General features: G+C 40.8%; 2 protein-coding genes across 2 annotated transcripts; one reads left to right on the top strand and one right to left on the bottom strand.

Annotated features, from left to right (window-relative positions):
- The first annotated feature begins 6,114 nt into the window (after positions 1-6,114).
- prl2 (prolactin 2) lies at positions 6,115-11,090 on the top strand. The gene is made up of 5 exons (XM_032505413.1): positions 6,115-6,272; positions 6,563-6,744; positions 8,964-9,071; positions 9,317-9,496; positions 10,647-11,090. Exons 1-5 carry the CDS (start codon positions 6,251-6,253, stop codon positions 10,839-10,841), a joined length of 687 nt encoding a protein of 228 aa, XP_032361304.1. The 5' UTR covers positions 6,115-6,250; the 3' UTR covers positions 10,842-11,090.
- Positions 11,091-11,375: 285 nt separating this feature from the next.
- Positions 11,376-18,948, bottom strand: hspa14 (heat shock protein 14). Its single transcript, XM_032505411.1, has 14 exons — positions 18,812-18,948; positions 17,709-17,789; positions 17,386-17,468; positions 16,960-17,008; positions 16,636-16,741; positions 16,467-16,557; positions 16,276-16,380; positions 15,958-16,119; positions 15,482-15,637; positions 15,051-15,153; positions 13,692-13,907; positions 12,179-12,343; positions 11,673-11,740; positions 11,376-11,595 (listed from the first exon to the last, which is right to left on the bottom strand). Exons 1-14 carry the CDS (start codon positions 18,866-18,868, stop codon positions 11,517-11,519), a joined length of 1,521 nt encoding a protein of 506 aa, XP_032361302.1. The 5' UTR covers positions 18,869-18,948; the 3' UTR covers positions 11,376-11,516.
- Between the last annotated feature and the right edge of the window lie 242 nt (positions 18,949-19,190).

The following is a 19,190-nucleotide window of genomic DNA, read 5'->3' as shown; positions in this document are numbered from 1 at the left end:
AGCATCTGGTATAAGAAGTACACAATCACACACCATTTTAGTCATATGTTTAATAAATGTAATTATACTTAATAAAGTAGATCTTTTTCAGGAGAGGGATAAGAGCATGCTCAATAGGAGAATCATCACAAGCAATGGATTAATTAGCTGTTAGATAAGGCTCTAGGGATGGTAATGTCTGTTGGTCGGTTGCTGCATCTATCTGCAGCCCTCTGTCCAACACTTCAGCTAATCCCAGTGCAGTTTTTATGGCTGGTTAATTCATTAACATTAATTCATATTTAATTATCATAGAACGCCTGCACTCTGCTTTGGCTATCAGCAATTATTTGTTTAAAATTCAAAAGACAATACATTTGGGGCACCACTCTCCTGGGAGGAAAGCTGATAAACCATGCTTTCAAAAGTATTTCCATAACTCTGAAAACAAGGCACAGCTGTGAGAGATCTAAGGGAAATTAAACTACAAAGAACCCTTATTTTCACAAAATCAGGCCTGGACAACCCATAGAGCATCAACATGCATGTTTACAGATAGTTTTGACCTGCTTTGATGGAGAGATGAATGGAGACACTGCCTGTGGGAGGATTACAGTGAGAGGAAAAAGAAGAAGAAACAAAGTTCGGGCGTTTAGCTTTCATAAAGGTTCTTCAGTCCAGAGTTTACTAATCCCTAATGACAACTTTTCCCTTAACTTGTTCTGAAACTTCTCTATTCTAGTCTCACTAACCTAAATTTCCCATAGTTGAAATCTAGAGATAGCTAGCTGCAAGTACATTGTAAACATTGCTAACGTTATTTTTTATTAAAAACAACATAATAAAAAACTGTAACCATCGAACCATCAAAAATCAATCCTTTATCAAGGATGATGTTACCTAACAAAACATTTGTTCTTGTATTTTATTCCTATTATTATTTCATTTGTTGTGTGTATGTATATTGTACCCTAGTATTTCATTTATATTTAAATTCTGTGCTGTGTGACTGATTTTGCTGCTGCAACACTTTCCGATTTTATTGGGATCAATAAACATCTATCTATCTATCGATCTAGCGATCTATCTATCTAGGTAGGCTACTCTTACATGTCTTTATAGATGTGTACAGATGTTTCCCCCTCCTTCTCCTCATCTGAGGAGCACAGGGGGTTGGGATACTGGGTTGGAGTACCTCCTTGTACCTGCAGAGACGTTTTTAGCTTTTTATAGCTACGTGGTCATAGGGTCCTGGGACAGTCTGAGCCTCCATTTTAACAATGAATGAATCATAAAATAGCAATGCCTGTTATCAATGCAGCCAAAGAGTAGCCGACGGGAGCTTGCTGCTCAATCACCATGAACAGTTTTTAATATTCTATCAGACTATAACTAGCCTACTCGAGTCTGTTCTTGAGATTTTGCTCCGATTTTCGGGACAATTAGGGCAGGATTTGGGATTCAAGACAACTGCTTGGATTTCGGGGACTGTCGCAAATTTTTTGGGAGGTCTGGTAACCCTAGACCAAGTTTATTACCCAATCCTGATGAGCACCTCATGGCCACATGCCATCGGGCCATGCCAGAGCAATGTCCTGCACCGGAGCAATCCCGGAAGTAGAACGAGAAGAATATAGACTACAGTTGCCAGGGATGTGCACAGGCATTTTGGGTGGCAGGGGCTCATGGAAAAAGCACTAATACTTACTAAATAATTATTTATTTTAAATATAAACAAAACATACTGTATATTAACACAACTCTGACTGCCTTACCAATTACCCTGAACATATAATCCTGTTAGCACACAGCTTCCCTGTCAGAGGTCCTGTGGAGGTGAGTGGTGGCTCGACTTTACAGCTAGTTAGCCAAAAGAATTAACAAATATTTAACCTCTGTCTTGCTAACATGCATGAGTGACTAGCTAATGAGTTAGCCAAGGTTTAGCTGAGGCATCATGGCCCTACAGGCTAATGTACTGTACTTGATCCTCCTGTTGTCTTCAGGTCAAATTTGATCCTTTTTCAAAACGTTGGAAACATGGATGTGTAATTGACTGTTATGGTTGTGATAAAGTTGTTAACAAATCATTGGCCAAAAATTGGCTTTATGTTATTCATTAAAGTCACAACGTCCAGTTTGATACCAGTGATTTTCCTCTCTGCATGGATTGCACATGCTGGAAGTTCTAGGGCAAAAATGAAGAAGGATAGGGACGTGGGACAACAATGGGTATCTTAGGTTATTTTTTTATTTTATTTTATTGATCTGAGTCAGGGGACAGACACCGTTGCTATGGAACTTGCATTGCTCGTTTTACCTCCACTATGTCCCTTGTCAGCTTCCTCTATACTTAGGCTGAGTTGTTTTAGTTAAAAGGGCACATATAATGGTCATTTTCAGGTTTATAATTTCACCAGGGGGTCAACTAGAAAATGTTTACATGCTTTAATGTTAAAAAACACAATATTTTTCTCATAGTATATATTGTTGCAGCCCTCTGTCTGAAATGCTTCCTTTTAGCACTAAGACCCCCTCTCCTCTAAAGCACAGTCTGCTCTGATTGGTCATCATCTGCCTGCGTCTTTGCAGTGTCATTGCAACTGTCAGGCACATACAGACATTGAACACATTGCACACATCAAAAGGGGCTTGAGCACCTGCCCTTTTTCTTCCTCATGAGAAATTTCCCTTTTTTCTGGATGCATGTTTTTTTGTTTGCTTTTTATTAATAAACATAGCCCATATTTATTCCTGTTTGTACACAACTTCCCAATCAAAATATCAGCTCATTAGATGAGACTTTATCGATCTCTCTCTCTCTCTCTCTCTCTCTCCGCGGTGCGCGCCGCACACACACAGACACACAGAGAGAGACAGGCAGACCTGCGTGAAGCTACATTTGTGTTGATTTGTGCCTTTAAAAGAGACATTTGTGCTACTTCGGTTTTTAAGTTATCAGGCTTTGTTTGTAACACGTGTGACGTCCCCCAGCCCCCCATCTATGTCCAAATCCACTCCAAAGCCTGATAACGTAAAAACTGATGTAGCACAAACGTTTCTTTTAACTCCACAAATCAGCACAAATTAAGCACAAACGATAGAGATTTGGACATTGATGGGGGGTGGGTGACGTCACACGTGTAACAAATGAAGCTTGAAGTGCAAATTACTTCAAGAAGACTTTTAAATAAATTCAACCCCTATCATTTCTCTTTAAATTTATTCAGAGGTGAGTGGTGATGAACAAAAGATTAAGCAGCCAGTGCTTTGAGTTTACAGGTAGTAAATTTTGTAATTTGATTTGATTTGACTTGATTTATTTTATTTTCACAACAAAAACATTAAAACAGTGTTATAACAGTGTTTCACAAAAAGGTGATGGACAATTGCTGAAAACCCTCAAGGGGCTTAATAAGTGGCAATCTCCATAGAAACAATTATATTTAACAATTTAAAAACATTTATATATTATTATGTAAAAAAAAAACATATTTATATAAAATTGCGTTAAGAGCACAAACCCATATGGAAAATTCAGACAACTTAGGAGCAACAATTTTACTCTCTGTTTAAACTGTTCTTTAGAAACCTTGATGAGTGATGTGAAAAGACTGTTAAATATTTCTGACCCTCTGTATAATACACTAAAGTGTGTTTGAGTTGTGCGAGAGTAGGGAGGCCTAATGAGACAACTACTACGAGTCGGATACTGGTGAAATTCATTATTAAAAGTAAAAATATGACAAAAGTGCTGGGGAAATTAGTTTTGAACTTGAGGCACTGGCTGCTTAGTCTTTTGTTCATCACCACTCACCTCCATATGTATTAATAAAAAACAAACAAAAAACATGGATGCAGAAAAAAGGGCAGGTGCTAAAGCCCTTTTGGATGTCTATGTGTGCACGTATCTGATCCTAACCCATCCTAACTAATTAGGAGCAGTGGGTTGCCATGTTCTGGCGCCCGGGGACCAAGTCCAGTTGTAAATGCCAGTACCTACGTCAAGGGGCAACGGCAGGAGATACGTAGCATGGATGTCTTTATTGTGTGAGGTAACCTCAGGACCCAGAGGAAACCCATGCAAACACGGAGAAAACTCCACACAGAAAGGCACCGGGGATCAAAGTTTGCAGTGTCTACTTGCCAGAGGCGGCAAAAGTACTCACTTCCCGTACTTAAGTAGAAGTACAGACACTTGTGTTACTTGTGTACTGATTTAACTTCTTTCCTCGATTAAAAATAATAAAACATTGGAAATTTAATTAAAGTATAAAAGTAAAAGTAGCCTTGTGAATGACAACCATTTTTTATGCAAAGCTCCCTCAACCACACGTATATTACTAGAAAGCACGCTGAGGAACTTCAGTAGACATGAAAACATGCTCTTTATATGCCATTGCCTACATTTTAAATTGATGTTTGCCAGTAGGCCTAAAACATCCCATATATGATTATTGTGACAGAAACTGGGACTCCAGGTTAATAAGATTCTGACTGAGCAGCAAGACATGAATTCAGTTGGGATTCTGTGAGAATTCACAGATCCAGTTTGTCTTTTTTAATTTCCCCCTTAACATTTAAATGAATCTACATGTATGTGTGTGGGCTCAAATAGGGCTTCTGGAAAGAAAATAAAGGTTAAAACATGAATTACTAAACAGACATGAGTTAAAAAGTTGCCCAGCACATTGGCCGGGAGTCGTTCTTGATGCCTGCAATCTCAAACATCTCTCTCAGACAAGGCCGAGGATTATTGGGAATGTCTTGCTGCTTGTCTGCCCAATCTCTGTTTTCTTCATTTTCAATCATGTCGCCGTCCATATTACTTTGTGCTAACCTTAGCGCCATCAAGCTGCGCTGATTTTCCGCAATTGAATGCAGAGTTGTCTTAGTGGTGCGTCAAGTGCAATGTACAGTATAGTACCATCCAATTAGACTGAATATGGTAATGATGACTCAAACAATTATTGTAAACTTGTTAGTGAGGACTGTAAACTGTAAAGCTGATTCTGGTTTCCAACTTGGCTCCAGGTGTGTCTGTTAAAACACGGACGGAGACAACTTCTCTCTTTTGATGCTTTATCAAGCAACGTGCAACCCAGCTAACAGAAAAGGACAAACAACAAAATCACTAGCTAACTTACTTTAATTGTGCAAAAACTACAGACCAATACAATAACAGGCTTAAATGAACTGACAACATAAGTTATCCGACTTACAGTTCTCAAAGACTCACACACACATCCTCAGCAGATTATCCTCCAACGGGACAGCTGGTCTCTATTTCTTTTCACTCACTTTATTCTCTGTGTAGCACACACACACTCACGGTGTGAGGCACGTGTCCGCGCTATTTTCTGACATGACGACTTTGTGTACAAAACTAAAGTGACGAGCCAATTTTGTACAATGTAAGGAGTAGAAAGTACCAATATTTGTCTTAAAATGTAAGGCGTACAAGTAAAAAGTTGCCACAAAAAATAGTAGAGTAAAAATATTAGAAAAATCTACTTGAGTACAGTCAGTATTTGCACTTCGTTGCGTCTCATCTCAGCTACTAAATTGTTCTCAGGAATGACAACCTTTTCTAAGGCCTGTTATGTTCTATTAGCCATCTGATGATGTCTGACCAACACGTAGAAAGATGAGTCAGCTGCTTACAACTGAGAGGAAGTGATCCACGTCATTTAACTGGCTTCCCAAATCAACATGACATTCATTAACTGCTGCCCTATGGTGTCTTTCGGAGCTCATGAAGTTCATTCATCAGCTCTCTTTGTAGTGCATGGAGTGCTCTAAATGACCTTTTGGTTGTATGTCTTTTCTCAAACTGGAGGGCATGCAGACATTAGTCATAGGTACTGGAGAAGCGTGCTGAGTGGATCCAAACTGTCAATGTAAAATTTCTTGGACCGAATCGAATGACGTTTTGTTGGGAGGATGTCCTTGGTTGATGATGTCATCACTCTTGCAGACTGCCTTAGGTTACTCTATTATAATAGTCTCACTCACTCACTCACACACACACCCACGCACCCATATACCCCCATTCACACACACACATACACACACACACACAAACAAACTGCATGACCCCCCCACCCCCCTCCTCCTCTCTCATTCTCTCTCTCACTCTCGTTGATATTTACTATAAGTGTAAAAGGGAAATGGTCAGTAAGAGACCCTCATATGAAGCTTCAGGGATCTTTGAATAGAAAAGCTTCTGCACCATCTGTTCTGAGACAGGAGCTCGTCCGTGCCCTGCAGGATGCCTGGAAACATCAAATCAGGTATTTCAGGAATAGAACTTTGCATGAAGAAAGAACTGTCAGTCCTCTCTCCACTTCTCCATTAGGATTCTGTCTATATTACATTCTGTTCTTGATTGTATTTTCATCCTGACTTAAACATGTTGGGGGAAAAAAAAACTTTAAATACTTTTCCAAAAGCAGAGCATGACATTTTCTCATTCTTAAGAATAATTCAGCTTGAGACTTGTCTTGTGTTTTGGATCTTTCTTTTCCATTTCAGTGTTTTGCATCATTTATCCTCTTTGTTGTCCCCTTGGTCTTTCTTCTAGTGTCTTTTGTGGTGTTGGTCTGTCTGTTGTTGTGCAGCAGACTGACCAGCGTGGGTGCAGCACCTATCTGTACCAATGCCCAGACTGGGTGCCACGTCCTCTCCCTGTCAAACCTTTTTGACCGGGTCATCCAACACTCAGCCAGGATGCACGGCATTTCAAACGACCTTCACTCTGAGTTTGTAAGCCTCCTCATGCAATTTGTCTGACAACGTGTTTCCAATTATGTTTATCAAATAAGTTTGAAATTGTAACAGGATGTTTATGTTTGCTAAATGTGTTAATTACACTGTATATTAGGATGTATATTTATTTCGATCATTTAATTGATTAGAAAAGGAGAATTTTATACTGCATACATACGTACACAGTGGTCAGTTTTATTAGGTAAAGCTAGCTGAAACTAATGCAGTCTAACACAACAGTCATGCATTAAATCCTCCCTTTATGAAGTTTCCAATGTCCAGTTGTTTGTTTATTACTCCAAAACAATGTAGTTTAGCTGCTGTTGAACTATATTGCGTCATACTGAAAGAGATTCTCTTATTTAGCCTACCCTCATTGATAAATGGGATGTGTCAGGGTATCTAGAAGAACGCAGGTTTGGACCCAAGTGCAGAACACAGATGAGGAGAAAGCAGGTGGAGTTCAATGATTTAACTAAGAAAAACTTCCAAAACAGGCAGAGAACTGAGGTAAATCCAAAAGAAAACCATGAAAACTGAAACACTGGGAAACTAATCACTTAAAACAAGCCAGACTTCTGACACAAAATACAACAACCTGACACCAGACAAAGGGAGCACACAAACTAAATATACAAGGCAATGAGGGTGGTAACGAGAGACAGGAGACATGAGGGTTGATACACAGGCAAAAAGCTTCAGGGCAGGGCAGACAATCACAAAGGCGGGAAACACACAAGGTAGGAAGTCAGCCCCCCCAAAAAAATTTGAGTGACGGATTCCAGATTAAGCAAAACACACGAAAGTCACAACAGTCCAAGTGTAGTTGGGTGGGTGGAGTGGGATTTCAGAAGGAACTCAGTGGCAAGTATCCAGGGAACTGAAGAAGAAAAAACAGGAAAAGCTGAATGCCTCAGGCAGGTAGCCTGGGGTCAGGGCAAAGGTGGAACTGGAAGCAGGGCAGACACAGAGCTGAAGACCTCAGGCAGGAGGCCGGCGACGACGGTGAGACCTCTCCGGCTAATGTGAAGACCCTTTGGAGTTTGGAGGTTGGCAAGGAAGGTGAACCCTCTGTGATGGTAGACAGTGAAGGAAATGGCTCTCATGTGGCCAGAGGCGAAGGTGAAGACCCTCTGTAAGATGACGGCGGTCAACCCAGAAACCTTAGCCACCTTGGACACTGGGTTGCAGGAATGGAGACATGTCAGCTGGACTGATGACCGGAGACAGGGCAACTGGGCTGGGGCCCGGCAACAAGAAAGCTAGAGAAACAACAAGGTGCTGAGGCAAAGCTCAATCTAAGTAGAGGTGGAGTTCATCGGGAGCAGGCGGTTACTTCACAGAATCTGGGAATTGCAGCAGTTGAGGAGTCAGGAGATAGCTGTCGTATTTCAGGGGGAACTGCGGAACAGACCAGATGTTGGCCAGACAGGAAATCTCAGGAACAGGCTCAGGGTCGGATGCCGAATAAATTGCTGGGCTGATGGATGCTAGCAGGCTGGAGGCTAGCTGACAGAGAAGCAGGCTTCTAAGAAGTCATTTAACCAATCTGGCAATGAGCTCCTGAGCCATGGCTTTGAGGTAGCCTTCCGGCGTGCAACCCTTAGAGCAGCCTCCTTATACTAACACACACGGCAGGAAGACAAGCAAGATATCAAACAAGACATGGGAAGTGACCCTACAAAATAAAACAAAACTCCGGTTTATGACAGGATTGACAATATAATTGATTATAAATGGCAATTGAGTGTACACTAGGGGTGTAAATCATGAGTTTCCTCCTGATCCAATATTAAATTGATTCTTTGGATGATATTTGCTTACAAATAAACAATATACAGTACATGACATAAAGTCAGAATGTAATTCAGGGGTCTGAGATTGATATAAATCCATTTAACACAAATAGTTACATTTATATCAACTAAACTATGATTAGACAATTTAATTACTGAGCTCTTCCAGACATTTAAAAGAAAAACAAACTATTCTTTTGAATAGTTGTTGATCATTGAAACAGTATATTGATCCAGATTGATGTATCATTAGACCCATAGTGTACACACATAGATATACAGTATTTTCCATAAGCGAGTCTTCGCAATTGCAGTTCATTCTACAATTACATTTGTAACTTCTTTACTCCAGCCACAGTTGACATTTATTAGACACCGACCTCTGACATTTCATTCTTGCATTCATGTTTGTCCTGTCAGGAGCAGTATTTCCTGCCCAGTAGGAACCAAGTTGGCCGGGTCAGTCGCAACTGTCATACCTCCACCATCCTCACCCCAAATGGCAAGGAGAACGCTCAGAGAATGGCGGTGAATTAACCTTTATAAAAACTATTTCCTGTTTTTGGCATGCACTGTCTGCATCATACAGTTTGCTTCTTCTATATTCCATCCATTGTCCATGTTTTTTTCAGTCGTGTCCCTTCACTTTTATTTTGCATAATTCCAAACCTCTAATGATTGATTCTAATTCCATCCTAACTACACACAACTGTCATGACGTAAAGGATGGCTTGAGTTTGAATTGACTTTTAAATGTCCTGTTGTCACTGTAGAGAGAAGAGCTGACGGAGGTGATTCTGAAGCTCTTGGTGGCATGGAGGGATCCTCTGTGGCATTTCCATCATAGCATGGCTCACTATGATGACTTCAACAACTTCAGCTCCAATAAAGCTCTTGAGATGAGTGACATGGTGCACGAATTACGCAAAGGGGTAGAGAAAGTTGCTGAGAAGGTACTATATGCATCCATGAATGCCAAAGTGAAAAGATGTGGGACATGAGTTGGGACAAGAAGTTTACATGAGCAGTTAAAGTACTTGCTTTAATTTGAGAGTTTATTCATAACTTCTCTACATCACAATTTGGCAATATGTATGTTAAATGCTTGGAGCTGCTGTGTAATGTAGCTTCCAGGGATGTAATTGCTGTTAGGTTGTGTAACCTTAGTGAAACAGATGACAAAGACTTGACGTCACAATCCAAACTGCATTGCTCACCCTCAGATAACCTATTGTTCAGATTCAGCCCAAAACATTCAGCTATTATTATGATAATAGCTTATGTTATAAGAAAGGAAGAGCATCCTTCAGGCATACCCTTTTTCTTCGTGCAGAGAGAATAACATACTGATGACATAAAATATTCTGTTTCAAACAGGTCTTAAAATAGATGGTATTATACAGGCACCTGAATAGCCCAGTTGGTAGAGCACGCCCATATCTAGTGGTGTACCCCTTGATGCAGCGGCCTTGGGTTCGACTCTGACCTGTGGCCCTTTGCTGCATGTGATTACCCCTCTCATGTCTCCATCTGTCCTATAAAAATAAAGGCCTAAAATGCCCAGTATCTGAGAATATTTTCTGTTTCTCAACTAAGAACCAAGTTTGAGACTTACTTCTCTGGTTTCTGGTTTTGAGAGAGACAAGGTCATGTTCACAAAAATGGAAATAACATGTAGGAATTTTTATTTAGTTGGTGTTCTCCTTTAATGTATGGTCAGCTGGCATCATTGATTCTCTGAATGTGTTTGGCAGTGGTTGGTTTTCTTTTTGTAGAAAAATGTTTTATATGTAATATATTATATCTTTAGAATGCATTTGTTTGTGAGCAAAAGACATGTATTAAGATTCTCCCAGTTCTGAATGTGCATAAGTCAATTAGGTTTGATTCTGTGTGAACTCTGGACATGAACATTTAATGAATAAACAAAATCAGGATAAAAACAAGACCAAAAAAAGCCAAATATCTCCACAAATCAAGAGGGTGTCTCCTTATACTGACAGGTGTTTTGCCCACCACATTTACATCTAAGGGTGGGCTGAGTCAGTGAACGTTATGGCTTCTTTCATGAGCTGATGTGTGTATGTGTCGTTTTCTCTCCAGATGCAGGGGTTGGGGATAACGAGTAATACTGTCAACAGCCTGACTTCTCCTGAGGCTTTGTTGCCATCTAAAAGTGCAGAGTGGCGCCAGATGAAAGACTATGACCTCCTCTACTGCTTTCGCCGAGACTCCAACAAGGTTCAAAACTACCTGAAAATCCTCAAATGTCGCATTGTGCCAGAGCATGGATGCTGAAGGCCAGAAAATAATGGAGGCGGTGTATAATTTCCGGAAATATCAACAAGTTGGAATGGAAATGCTTCGGTTTGAGACTACAGGGATAAAGATATACGGAACGGCAACTGATACGCACGTATGTTCACTTCTATTATGACTGGAGTACTGCTGTGAGTGTGGACATTGTGACTTTACTACAGACAGGATGGAATGAATGCAATGCATGATGGACTCCTGTATACCATGTTTAAATAAAATACCATAGACACATTTAAAAAAAAACATAGATGCAATGCCTTTTTTGTCATTTCTACAGAGGAAAATAAACTAAGTACTTAGACTGCTGCTGCAATGCATTTCCAACCAGGAAATCACGGCAATCACAGCATCATACTGATCAAACTTATTGCACATGATGCTAATTGAAAGAGTTACTGGTCGCATACAAGGCAGTCGTAAGGCGAATTCAACATTTATTCTCACGTGAGATTTCTTGTTATGTTTTGTTGTGCGTGTGCACGCATAAAGCCAGAACAGGAACCGTTCAATGGTAAATGAGCACATTCTGCATTATTCCACAATTGCATAGAAATCCAGAAGGTAATAATTTGGGCTTGATTAAGTTTATTGAGTGAAACAAAACAGAACATTGCACTGACAGAGTGTGTTCGCGTGTTGTTTAGATGGCAGACTTCATGATGCAGCTGCTATAGTGACAACCTCTGGCCTTCCACTGTTCTGCTCTACACAGGACACATGAACGGAGCCATCCCTGCAACACACACAAATAATGATATAAAAACAATCATGTCAAGCGACCCATGCTCTGATCCTGGAAAGGCTATATACCTTTTCATGGTCACCACAGTATCGATGTTGTGGTTCTTATCTCTGGGCTGCAGGTTTCTTAAGACAATCTATACATTATACACACAAGCAGACACATGGTTAATTTAGTTACTACTAATAATGTAGGAATAATCATTTTTCCATTTGTTCTTATCAATTGTAATAAAATTACAACACGTTGTGTAAAATGTAAAAAAATAATACAATGAATGCAAATCCTTTTCAACCTATATTCAATTGAATACACTACAAAGACTGATAAAATTGTTTTTTGGCAAAATATTCACTCATTTTGAATTTGATGCCTGCAACACGTTCCAAAAAAGCTGGGACAAGGTTATGTTTACCACTTTGTTACAACACTCAAGCATTTGACTACTCCTTAGCCTTGCATAGGTGACATAATCCAGGAGGAAACCAGAGAACTTAAATGTGGTACTAGGCCCTCCTTAAAAATTACAATATGTATGTGGTTTGATTTGATTGGTGTTAGTGGCTTTCTATACCTTAGCAAGCTTTTCTGGCTGCTCCGTAAGAGATCTCTGGTAAATCTCCAGACAGAATGAGGAAAGCTCCCCCCCTCCACTCAGGACGTGATGTCTTCGGGCAGGGAGGGGCGTGCCCGATGGAAGGAGAACCGTGAAAACGTCAGCTCCGGATTCATTCACCTCCTGCAACATTCACCACCACCAAGCCACACAGGAACAGATTAGAATTGATGTATTAAATTTGTTAGAGTAAGATCCACTAATCCAGTGATTCCCAAAGTGGGGGTCGGGGGCCACAGGGGGGTCGCAAGCCAGAAATGCAGGGGTCGCAAGTTGATTTCCAGAAATAAAATAAAAAATTTAAAACGATTAGAAATAGCATATGTTAGCCATGATTTTAACACAAAATAAAACTAGTGGCTACATTTAAAATAAAACAAAGCAAATAAATAAAAAGGGAACAGCTCTTTTGATTTTCTTTGACCTCTCTGACCCCTGAGGTCATTGCAACAGATTTACGACATATTAGCGACAGAATCAGTTGTAGCAGGGCGGTGTGCAGCGCGACTGAATGTGGAGGACGATCTCCGAGTAGCAATCTCTAACATTAAACCAAGATTGGACTTGCTGTGCTCCAAACACATTGCACATCCATCTCATTAGGGGAGGTTAAGTTCAAATTAAAGTATTGAGTAAATTACTGTAGAATAATGTTATGTCTGTTGTGTTATTTTGTTTTGTCAATATGCTCGTGTTTGGATGAGTCTATAGTGCGTGTGCGGTTGCGCGCAATTTTGATATACGTTTATAGTGGGGGGGGTCGCAAGTCACTTGCACAGTTACTTTGGGGGTCGTGGGCTGAAAGTTTTGGGAACCCCTGCACTAATCATTCAAGGTCATGCAAAACAGATTAATATACTTCTCTTCTCCTCTTCATAGTGTCTTCATGTCAGATTCATCTACCAACCTTTATAGAGCTGGCTCAGGTCTGCCTGCACCAGCTCTTAGTTATACTGTTATAGTTTTGGACTGCCGGGGGACTTCCTTTGACACACTGAGCTCCTCTCTCCTCTATCTTTCGATTTGTGTGCATCCATGTCCCAAAACTGCTTGTTGCTAACTTAGCTCTGGGGAGCTTATTCCCCGGAATTCTTATTTTTTTCCGCCCGGCAGTTTTCCTTGGATTAGGGTGGCAGCTGTCACTATGGCCCTTCTATGCCTGGTTATGCCCTGCTAGCTCTGAAGGGCCCTGCTACGTCCTGCTATGCCCTGCTGCACCCTGGAACTACTAGTTTTAGTCACTGTTCCATTATCTTTATTGTGACTGTTATTGCTACTGTTCATTACCCCCCCAACAAACCCCATCAGACACCGCCTACCAAGAGCCTGGGTCTGTCCCAGGTTTCTCCCTAAAAGGGAGTTTTTCCGTCACCACTGTCGCACTAGTTGCTTGCTCTTGGGGGAATTACTACAATTGTTGGGTCCTTGTAAATTATAGTGTGTGGTCTAGACCTATAAATGACCACTATACCTTCACTAGTATGTCAGTGGCAGACACATCCACAGTGACAGACTCTTCCTCAGGGGCAAGGCCTTCTTTGCCAACCAGTAAGCCTGCTTCCAGCGCTGCTCCCACAGCAATGACCTCATCAGGAGGCGCTGAGCTGAGGAGCTCCACATCAAGAAACATCTCGCGGATCATCTGCTGAAGGCGAGGGATCCTGGCTGAGCCACCGCAGAGAACCACCTAAAATACACCAATCGCATGAAAAACATTGCATTAAATTACTGATGGTTCCAACTCAAGGCCTTTATTTCACAGTCACATTCCCATTAATTAACTCTCATCCTCATAATTACAGCTATAATTTCAGTTGTGTTATTTCACAGAATAAACCATCCTACAACAGCGCTGGAAGTGGGGGGCTTTAGGGGCTGCAGCCCTTGCAGCTTTCACTTCATAATAACCTAAACTTATAAACAAAGCAGTTCCTGTGTACAATGAGCCACAGAGCCTTTGGGTCAGTCATCTGTGTTTCCCAACTGTATTTGATGGGAAGTAAAGTATACGCATGACTCGCCTCTCACAGACGTAGTCAAACCTCCGAGTTGGTTAGACTCTCGTAATGGTAATACGTTAGTTTACGTTAATGGAAGGTCAATATTGGATGAAATATGGACTCAATACTCATGGATCAATACTTGATCTAAGAGTCTGGATTTATTATACCCAAGTATGTGTAAGAAGCACAAGTTCTAGACAGGATAGAAAATATTTTGTAGAAGTTACAATCTCCCTGGACAGCGTCAAAAAGCCACGGATGTTAGAAAACCGGGGGGAATATGATTTTAGCGCCAAATATCATCAAAATAGGCCTATCCGATGTTCTTAACGATTAAAGAAAACAGGGAGACAGTTCCAGTTTAATGTAATTTGACCATTGTACCTTTTGTTGTGCTGCAATAAACTGATGTTCAGACATACTGGTAAAATTGGGTACTAGCCTAAAAAAAAAAAAAAGTTGATTAAATGATTAAACTTTAGCAGGCCTTAGCCTAAAAATTTACATTTTTATAAAAAAGTGACTAATGTAAAAACATATGTAGCCATAATGTTGGGTACAGTACTAAAGAAAGTGGAAAGACAAAGATGTTTATTAAAGCTGCACTAAAGTACACCTACAATTTTACCAAACCCCACAAAGCAAAATTCCTACATTTAAAACAGGACAGTGAAATGTTCTGATGTGTTTGTCTGTGGTGCGATCACATAGACCGTATAAAAAATAAGTGGTGCGATTGAGACGTTAGCCATGTTTTCTTCTGTACTCAAAATAGCAATGCAGTGTGCTATTAAAGCTTATTAGCCCACCCTTCACCCCCACCATACCTGGTTAATGTCACTGGTGGAGAGTCCCGCCATCTCCAGCAGGGGTCTTATTGGCTGGATGCTCTTGTTTAAGAGTACGGAGCAGAGCAGCTCAAATCGAGCTCTGAGAAAACAACACAGTGAGGTTGTCATGTTGGTAACAACTATTTATCCACAAATTTTATTTATTTTTAAATATTTCTGCATATAGTCTTGATGACCGCTATCAAAAGTATGCCAAAATAACTACAGTACATCATGATGCCGATTTGTAACAAGTTTGAATTTGTGCTTTGTCAAGTCCGTCTGCAAACCAACAAGCACACAACAACTTAAAATGCTTGTTTTTTTAAATGGAGTTTTGCTCGATCAGGGCTAATCAGGGAATGTAATAGTCATTTGCATGGTGAGGTGTTGATAGATAGAAGCTTTGTGTCAGCTTAACAGCTTACCTCGAGATATTGCAGTCAAAGTCGATGCCATCGTGCAGCGAGTCAACAAAGCAGTTGGCTGACTCCAGTGAGGACAGAGAGTGTTTGGCCATGTCTGCTCCGTTCATTAACTTCATCATCGCCCGGGCATTAGCGCTCACATCATGCTTAAAGGTGCTGCACGGCAAACACAGACAAATAACATGAAGATGGCTGGCAGACTCAAATACAAACAAGCTATGTAACACATTGTATAGGTGCAGATAAGTATTTTTTGTTCAGGATACAAGATTTTAGATCCAAAAGAGTTTCAACACAAACATTAGAACCTACAGGACTGTTCTATTAAACTGCATTGGTGTTACCCAGCAGCACTTAATAAACAACGGAGTATGTTTATGCTTTTGCAGAGGACAAGTTGCAGTACAACGTTCACTGTTCTGCAATATACTGTATATCTGTAATTTTTGAGCGAACAGCAGAAACTTAGTACCTACCGTTTGAACTCGGCGGCGAGGTGCTGGGCCAAAGCCTGGGTGAAACTCTCTCCTCCGATGCTGTGGTCAGTGTGCGTATTGAGAACCCGGAACATTCCTCCATTGACCTGCAGCACTGTCACACTCAGGGACGTCCCTCCCAGCTTATACACCAGGACATGGCTGTCAACACAGTTCAGGTTAATATGAAGGAAAACCATATGGAATGGATAGACTTTTATGTCTTAATGAGTCAATTGAGCAAAAAAACTGGTGAACTCTAATAACGTGCAATATGTGCTAGGAACACAGCGCTCTTCCTTTTCAGCAGCAGCGTACCTCTTTCCAGAAGGACAGTCCTGTCCGATGTTATAGGCCAACAGAGCAGCAGCAGGCTCATGGATCAACCTCAGTACATGGAACCCTGCCGCTTCAGCTGCCTCCCTGCACAAAGCAAACTGTCTTTTTTAAAAGGTTTCATGATCTAACAAGAAGACATTACAGTGGTTGTAGGTAGTCATGTGGCCTACCTCAAAGCACGCTTCTGAGCCTGTGCAAACTCAAAAGGGACAGTAATGACCGCCTCGGTGACATCAGAGCCAAGAGCTGACTGAGCCGTTTCTGTAAAAATGGGAATGATCCATTAACTTACTGTTCTAAGAAGCATGTATCAGTGTATGTGTGTGTGTCACAAACTACCTTTCATTTTGTGGAAGATGAGTTTTGCAACATCCTCCGGAGCAATATATTGTGGGTGGTCTCCTGCTGTAATCTCATAATAAGGCTTCCCTTGTCTGTTGACCACCTGAACACAGTACAGTCAGTAAATCGTTGTGGGCTCAGCGAGTGTTGTCAGAATTAAAACTACCAGACGAAACTAACAAGCCAGAATGCTTGTGACTGAAGATGAACAGCATTAGACGAATCAATGTTAATGCAGGAAACAAATCTATGTTGTAAAGCAATCAGTGCAGACATGTTGTGCTAACAAGACGAAACACAGAGTAGATCAGTTAAACTCACCTGACACTTGGTCTCTGTTTTGTGAGTTTGTGTCTCTGGATCGTCAAAGCTGTGCATTTAGAGACAGAGGAAGAGAAAATCTATTGGTCACTCTGGACAACTCGTTAAGTAATATGCCAGGTCCTATATATATCACAAATAACTGCCTCCTTAAGCATTAAAGTCAAAAGTCAGGCTACTAATTATTCTATGAAAGCAAAAATGTTCTCAGAAATTACATTTAATGAGACACCGTGCTTTTATTGCTGGTAGCCACAGTGCATTTACTGAACTAATAAAACTTGTTACATAAAAGGTTTTCCGGACAGATGAAGAGCTTCAGTGATAATATTTTGACGCCATTTTCCTGCCTGCTGACAAGCTATTATGATACTGTGTCACCAGTAGCTTTATGATTAGCATACAAGACAGTATAAAGTATGTCACCTTCTGCCCAGCACTTGTTTCACTTTTACAACCGTGTTGGCAGCGTTGCGGACCCGTCCTTGCTTTGCTGCAATACCTACAATCTGCATAAGACACAGATCACATCAAATGATAAGCAGACAGGCTTTACAGCTGAATCACACAACGATCAATGATGTAATAATTTGGTTTACGGAAGACAAATGTAAGTGGAGGAATTATACTCTGGGATATAACGTTCACGGCAATACAAAATCAAACAAGGTTTAAAAAGAACACAAAACTTTACCGGTAAAAATATAAAAAGGTATGATAACTGACATGAAGAGAAGTATATGTTGTACCTGCTCAGTGTCTCTGTAGCCCACAACAGCTGGAGTCACTCTGTCTCCTGCATCATTAGCTACCACATCAGCCCGCCCATCCTAATACACACAACACAAACAAGTTGCCAATAATGTATCCGAACCATTTTCTGTTCCTGCAAGTAGAGCTTGGCTACATACTTATTAGGGTTGAAAACAGTTAATCAATTAGTTGATGGTTAGTTAATCCATCCGTTGGGTGACAGAGGCAGCAGCTCCAGAAGGGGACCCTAAACTTACCTTTCACAAGCAATATTAACCAGCTTTGACTGGGGGGTTCTGGGGCATTCCCAGGCCAAGGAAGCACAGGAGAGACACGAGGAAATCATGGGAGGAGAGAGGAAACGTGCAAATGTGTTTTCAGAGGGATGAAACAGCTGTTGAGACGGAGAAGGAGGGACAGAACATCATCCGGTTCAGCCAAGGAAAGAGGAGCTATCAAATAAGGGATGTGAGATGCACCTATAATATCTTCACCTAGTCCTGGGTCTTCCCTGAGGCCTCCCCCCCACCTGCTGGATGCGCCTGTAACACCTAATATATGCTATGGCAGGGATGGCAATCAACCCCTCCATGTCTGAGGCCATAGTCCTCAAAAAAAGCTAACTAATTAACAGTCCTAAGTGGTAGACATGGGCTTTGGGACGATCAGAAGAATTCCGGTTCCGGGCTGCCTTAAAGTGCATGGTGGCTGGGCTCACCCTTTGGGGGTAGGGTAAGGAGTTTTGAAAGATTTAGCTGAGGTGCTTCAGCATCTGGGCTTCTAAAGTGTTTCAACGTCAGGGCTTATGTTGTCCATGCTAGTCTAAAGCACAACATATCCCCAAATCTGTAGGAAAAACACTAAAAGTAAGCTATGGATATCTATAGCCTATTGTTAGAACCATAGACTGTAAAAAAAAAAAAAAGTTAGAACTACCATGTGTGGAAGGACTTTATTCATCGTCTATTAGCATTTTAACAACTAGCCTTATGTCAGTGGGATTTTGGAGTTGGGATTAAATCGGACACTATTTTCTGAACCAGAAGCAAAATAACATCGCAAGAAAAGGCCGGTGTAAATAAAACTGAGTGTAACTCACCTTAAATATCGCAGCACAAGCGCAAGTGTATCCGAAGTGCACTCCAATGGCAGCCATGCTGGAAGTTCTCAATGGAAGGGCTGCCCCCCACGCGCATGCGGCTCGCCTACCCGTGTTCCGCTCCCAAGAACAACTTCCGGTAGAACGTTTTCAGAACAAAGGTATTTAACTGTCTATGTATGATATGAACCTACGGAACTCGGAATAACATGATTATTATGATTAAACACATGCTACAATAACACAATACAATATGTATGAATAAAATCATGGCATTTATATTATTATTGTTATTATTATCATTATTATTATTATTATTATTATTATAGTATAGTATATTACATTACATTATATTATATTATATTATATTATATTATAT

Source organism: Etheostoma spectabile, chromosome 23 (genome assembly GCF_008692095.1).
Source record: "Etheostoma spectabile isolate EspeVRDwgs_2016 chromosome 23, UIUC_Espe_1.0, whole genome shotgun sequence".
Lineage (NCBI taxonomy): Eukaryota > Metazoa > Chordata > Actinopteri > Perciformes > Percidae > Etheostoma > Etheostoma spectabile.
The sequence above is the reverse complement of the archived record's forward strand: the minus strand, read 5'-3'. Positions and strand labels throughout refer to the sequence as shown.